The 6,520-nt window shown below is 39.2% G+C and overlaps 2 protein-coding genes across 4 annotated transcripts in view; one reads left to right on the top strand and one right to left on the bottom strand.

Annotated features, from left to right (window-relative positions):
• LOC128247323 (uncharacterized) overlaps positions 1-6,520 on the top strand; it is a 22,167-nt gene that overhangs the window by 10,895 nt on the left and 4,752 nt on the right. The gene's annotated exons all lie outside the window — the stretch shown is intronic.
• The window catches only part of LOC106878241 (cAMP-dependent protein kinase regulatory subunit), a 57,205-nt gene that overhangs the window by 8,098 nt on the left and 42,587 nt on the right, over positions 1-6,520 (bottom strand). The window contains exons 4-5 of one of the 2 annotated variants that reach the window (XM_014927410.2): positions 3,239-3,545; positions 628-726 (exon numbers count right to left, since the gene is read on the bottom strand). In XM_014927410.2, the coding sequence (XP_014782896.1) occupies positions 628-726; positions 3,239-3,545 (406 nt within the window). The remainder of the gene's footprint in view (positions 1-627; positions 727-3,238; positions 3,546-6,520) is intronic. The other variant, XM_014927411.2, reaches the window with a different exon arrangement.

The raw sequence follows: 6,520 nt of genomic DNA on the forward strand, positions 1-6,520 counted from the left end.
TATATATATATATATATATATATATATATATATATATATGTGTGTGTGTGTGTGTGTGTGTGTGTGTGTACACATGTTTATATGAATAAATATATGTGCATGTATTATGTGCATACCTATTGACATGCATACACACTCATATATACATGAATGTGGTGTGTAGATGTGTGGATTTGTATAGTTGTGTGTGCGTGCGTGTGCGCTATGAGGGAGAATGTGTGGGCGTAGGTATCTGTATGATCTGTATGAATATCAGGTATACATATAGTTAACTAGATATGTGCGTATATATATATATGTATGTAACTATATGAAACATATGTATGTATGTATGCATGCATGTATGTATGCATGCATGTATGTATGTACGTACGTACGCACGTACGTATGTGTGTATATCTGCTTGTGTTGAGCGTGTGGGGAATTGTGTATGCCTGACCATTCATTTATCATTGACTTTGAAAGCAGACTTAAGGGATGCCTGTGTAGACTTGCTTTAAAGTAGGCGATAGATAACGAGACCGAAGCAGCGAGATAAGAACAAGTTGCAGACAAGTAAACAGATTTAAGTCACTCCTTATCAGATTGTCAATTTATCCCGCAATTATTTCTTCACTTATATCTTACGTTGATATTAGTTCGGCAAAATTCGATTCTATTTCTGTCCATAACTCCGGTTGTTGAGATTTATGAAGCGATAAATCCATTGAAACTTCCACTTCGCCTCTGAAAATAAAGTTAGATAAATAAATTGATATTTTCTGTTTGTTTGCTTGCGTCTTAGTTTAAGCCTGAAGTCAGCCTTTATTATTGATAAAATCAATCAACAGAATCCTAATCGTAACCATCTCGCCTTTACATTTTATTTTCCTCGTGTTAAATATATCTAGGATTACATTATTTAACGTGTCATTCATTCTTTCCCTTTTTTAAAGATGATAGTTTGCGATTTGAAAGATATTTGGCTGCTGTTTCCAGCCGTCGGATTTGCTCTCACTGCACGGTATTTGAGATAAATGCATTTTCTACTATGCTATGCTATGTCACCGGCATTTAGTTCCTTGAAGTCGTAGGGGCGTCGTCGAAACGTACGGCATGCCTTAGGTATTTTAGAATTAGTGGAGTTCGTCCCCCTCATGATCTAATCACAATCGAATTCTTCCAGAAGAAGAGAAAGGGACAGACTCTCCGAAAGAAAGAATTAGAGAAAGAGAAGAATCAATCCCATTCAAGATTGGTATTTTATTTATCGATCCCTAAATTAAGAAAGAGCAAAATGCGTCAGTTAATGCATTACTCACTGTTCGCTATGTATCAGAGATGACAGGTTTCGTCTAGGCATGTAATAGCAGGATACGTCATTGATAAGCCTCAAGAAGGACGAGACACATCTGGCATTCCTGTGAGTCACTGCTGGGATGATGTTTGTCTCGATCCGATATATATTATATTTTTAACACACCCTATTTATAAAGAGATGTTCTTTCATATAAACCCCACAGCATCATACCTGTCAATGATGTATATACATTAAGTATGATATATAAATGACTATTTTAATTTAATGCTGTTCAATTGCGTGCACCTAGTTCCACTTATATTAAGTTACTGTTTGAGCCCTAAGGTTAATGGCATTGTTTGGTGCAAATCTTAGAATCTTAGCCAAGGAAAAGTCTCAAAATTGAAATTTCAGAGAGGCCGAAAGTTAGAGATACGTCTACATGTTAGGTATATGTAACGAGTCTATATAGTCTGTATATATAGTCTTTCTCTACAGAGATAAACAAAGTAGACTCGCCAACATCGACCTGCTAAGAATAGAAGCCAAATCAATCTCAAATCATATACCGTCATCAAAGTGGTACATCACATTATCGTGTTTTAGATCAGCGGTTCTCAACTTTTTTCTGCATCACGGACAGGTTTCATGCGATACAGTTTTTCTTTTTCGCGGACCAGGGGATCATACGCATGACAAAACTCAATAAAGTGCATAATATATGGAGTGAGCGTATGCTTTTGATCACTAAAACAAATCATTTGTGCAGGTTGTCCAGCAAAAACTGAACACTGATACATTGTCTTCGACAGAAGATTCCATCATATGATTTAATTATTACATATATAATACATTACATATATAATACATTACATATATAATACATTATTATATATGATAATTATTACATATACAGTATAATACATATATAATGCATAAACACCCAGCAGACTGCAATAATCAATAAAATAGAAATAAAACTTTAGAAAGTATTCTTTCGGTGTGGGCCGGTGGTTGGGGCTTCTGTGCTAGATATACCATGTCTGTAAAAAGAACTGGAGGGTCACATCTCGAACACCTTCCATTATGGATTTGCTCGATCAGTGGTGCTAATCTATCGCTTGCTTTAACACTACTTCCTGATCCGTGTTTAGATGTCTTTAGCGGAGTCTACTCGGCTGCAAGCATTAAAGTTAGGTCTCCTGTCTTGATGATATTCCCTTCCTTTTCTTTCCACATTTCTCGGAGGCTCTGAAGAAGTGTCATGGACGCTCCTTTTCATCTTCACAAAAATCCTCAACAATAACTACTACTAGTGCTGCTACTACTTCTGCTGCTGAAATCATATCATGTATCTGGTTAGTAGGTAGTCTGTTGAGTCTGAGAAAGACGATTACGTAATTTCTTTGCTGAAAGACCAGCACAGATGACTAATTTATAGTGACCAAATGTTTGTGCTGTACACTAGCTCAACCCCCTCCCATCAAATCGACATTGCTTGTACAGATACACCGTGTGGCACGTCAAATCTATCAGTGATCGCAGAGCAACGTGAAATGAAATGCTTTGCGCAAGACCACACACAACGTACCTCCCAGTCCGGGGTTCGAATATACGATCTCGCGGTCGTGAGTGCAACACCTTAACCACTAAGACACGCACTTTCACGTCCTGTATCTACAGTGATTCAAAAGGGGAAGAAACACACTCGTAGTGGAAATAATGCTATCCTCTCTTTATGGATTGTTTACCGGGTCAGTTGACGCATCCTCGTTAATTGCCTTGTCAGAAGAACAACTCAACCAGTCGCAGTGACTTGAGAATAAGTCAGTTAAATATAAAGTATTCCTAGCATTCCTGATACGAAGTCGAGACCCAGTGATTAATCCAGTCGGCCATTGTGTGTCTATTAAACTACAGAAAAATAATTGCTATAAACATAAGCTATAAAGTACTTACTTTAATATGAAATATATGTTTTGAACGGGTTGCCCCTGTCGGGCAATAACCGCCCCGAACTGATACGACTCCTTTCGTAGAGAGATAACCAGTTGTTTACGATGTTTGGGTGACCATTCTTTGAAAATAGGATTTCTTAAGACAAATTGTGTTTTTTCTTGCCATTCTAAATTGAGTACTTCTCGGACAGTACGGTTATAAAGGAGTCGATTCAGAACAAGTAGATCGCATTCTTCATCTGCCAATACTGACGCCGTTCGTGTACAGTCACGTATCAATGCCACATCACCAAACACAAATCCTTCTTCTGTGAATCAGAAAAACAAAGACCGATGTTTATCCAATTAGATATCAGTGTACTTCAGCTAACTGTTATAAGTGGTCTGACCAATAAGTATATAGACAGTAGCCATTGTAACGAAGCTAAAACATGCAGATTGAAGCCACCTGGAACAGATTGACCTTGAATTCTGCTGTGCATGCGCACTACGTTTTAGCGTTCTAGCTCACTTCTGATGTTTACAGCAGTACTTGGAAGGAAGGTGTGTAGTATGTGATCGTCACATTGACCATAACAGAGAAAGTTGAGCAGAGAATCTACATAAAGTTTTGCCAAAAGCTTGGCAATACCTGATCAGAAGCCTACGCAAAGTTTTCAAAAAGTTTTCATCGTTCTCGACACAATCAAAGAGATGTTGAACAACTGAAACCCGAGTGTCTTTTTGGTCAGCTGAAAGCAGTTTTGACACAAACTTGGCAGACACGCGTCTCATACTTAAATCTTCAGTGATAATGAACTGAACTGAACCGTATCTAATTTGCACATTCTCTGATAACTCACAGCTGATGATTCGACGATTTTCCCTCATAGCTGCACGCACATCTGCAATGTTTTTCTTAGTTCTGTTGGTTGCGGATCTCCCAGAACGTTCGTCAATATCGATTTTTTTGGCAATCGTGGAAACGTCTGAACCACTCTTACACTTGTATGCGGCTCAGGCACTCCTCCCCATACACTTTCTGCAACTTTGCGAAGGCCTCTGAGCAGGTATCGCCATGACAACTTTCTCTGTCATGGTCAACGCGACGATCACACGCTACACACCTTCCTTCCAAGCATTGCTGTAAACATCGGAAGTGAGTTAGAACGTCGAAACTTAGTGCGCATGCACAGCAGAGTTCACGGTCAATCTGTGCCAGGCAGCTTCACTCTGCGCGCTTTAGCTTCGTTACTATGGCAACAATCCGGATACTTATTGATCAAACCTCGTATACAATATAAAAGAAACGACAACAAAAATCTTTAAGACATAAATTAGTAACCAGCACACTATTTCTTTCAACAGAAACTCTCGAAGTCTTCGTCGTCGTCCTCCTCCTCCTCCTCCGCCTCATCGTCATCATCATCATCATCATCATCATCATCAATCATCCTTGTCGTGGCTTTCGTTGTCGTCAGCGGCAGCAGAATCATTGTCGTCGTCGCCCATTGAAGAAAGAAGAATAAAGATAAGTAAGCCATTCTAGCAAACATATCAAATCAGATGACTTTTGTTATCTACTGTATACATAGATAAATTATGTATACATAGACAAATTAAGAAATGGAGTTAAACGCAGGTGTTATTCAAATCTTTATACTTCCGACATATGTCTCGAAGAAAACATTGATATTATTCCGGAGGGAATAAAATGATGTAAAACAATGCAAACATTTCGTCAGGGAAAAAAAAAGAGAAACAAAACACATCAATAAACCATTTTAACCGAATGTGATTACCGCGTATATGATGAAGAGGAACACTGGCAAGTTATTTAAAAAAAAAAAACAGTTGATAGATTTATCGTCAAAGGCAATTACACCACAGTATTAGATTTAAATCCTGTTGGCAGATTGACTTCGCTTCCCACCCCTCTGAAGTTTATAAAATAAGTATCAGCAGTACAACTTATCTAACTCGTCCTCTACAAAATAAGTCTCGTGTCTTGCGAAAGAAAGATCATTATTTAATCAATTCTTCCATTCTCTGGTTAAACAATGGATAATATATGATTTATCTATTAATACACACACACACACACACACACACACACACACACACATGCACGCACACAACCACAATAATAGCTTAGGAGTGAAATTTAGGAGTTCTCGGTTTTCTGTGAATCGATTTTGATAAAACTTTTTCCCAGCTGGTTTGCACACTATGGCAACACCATTGTTATGTTTTCATTATTCCGTGTAACATTCTTTCTTTTTTTATTTCAGATTCTTCCGTTTTGGGGTGAACCACGCTAATAGCTTTTAAATGAAAATAACCCATCTAGACAATTTTTTTCCCAGAAAATGAAGGGTAACGATACATGTTAAGCATACGTTGAGTATATATTTAACAGAAAACCAGAATAATGTTATAACATTTATCGACATAATGAATTATTTAGCCACATGAGCGCAAAGAAAGAAACGATCCAAGACTGTGACAGCTAAGGATTTAAGGAATATTGACCGCAAGTTACGTGGGAAACCTAGACGAACAAGCAAAGCCATTTTCACCGCCTCCGGACTTCCTCATATAACGAAAACCACTAGAAATCGCATCCTCGGGACCATGGCTTCCGTGTGAGAACCCTTGAAACTGCCTCCTCACATGAGTTTAAGGTTTCAATGGGCCCAAAAGTACATGACGTTAGACATGAGTTGTGTTCTGTTCACTAATGAAACCAGGGCCACCCTTGACGAACCTGACGGCTAGGCAAATGGTTGGGTCTATTTTGGAGATGAGCGTCACCAACGTTTACGACGTCAACAACAGGGTAGAGGAGTCATGACAGTTCCGTTTCAGATGATTGTAACAACGGTGAAAAAAATGTTAATGTTAATTTATTGATGTAGTCAACAAAATCCAAACCAAACAATGCGCAGACGCAAAATTAAAATTATAAATGGCGACAATCTACCCATCGAACACTATCACCCCTCTACCCTGCCCCTCCAACGCACCATTCTCCGAGCCTTCCGGTGACTCCAGTCCGCCCCCCACCTCGCACATCTTCCCCAACCTACCCCTTCCCACCTTCAAACAAGCCCACAACCTGCGTGACCTCCTGGTCCACAGTTTCTTCCCTAACCCCACCTCCAAACCTGGCTCGTTCCCCTGCTCCCGCTCACGCTGACGCACTTGCCCCTACCTCTCCAACTCCACCATCCTCACAGGCACCCATCACTGTCCCTATCATATCACCGACTCTTTCATCTGCACTTCTAGCAACGTCATTTAC

Source organism: Octopus bimaculoides, chromosome 3 (genome assembly GCF_001194135.2).
Source record: "Octopus bimaculoides isolate UCB-OBI-ISO-001 chromosome 3, ASM119413v2, whole genome shotgun sequence".
NCBI classification, from domain to species: Eukaryota; Metazoa; Mollusca; class Cephalopoda; order Octopoda; family Octopodidae; genus Octopus; species Octopus bimaculoides.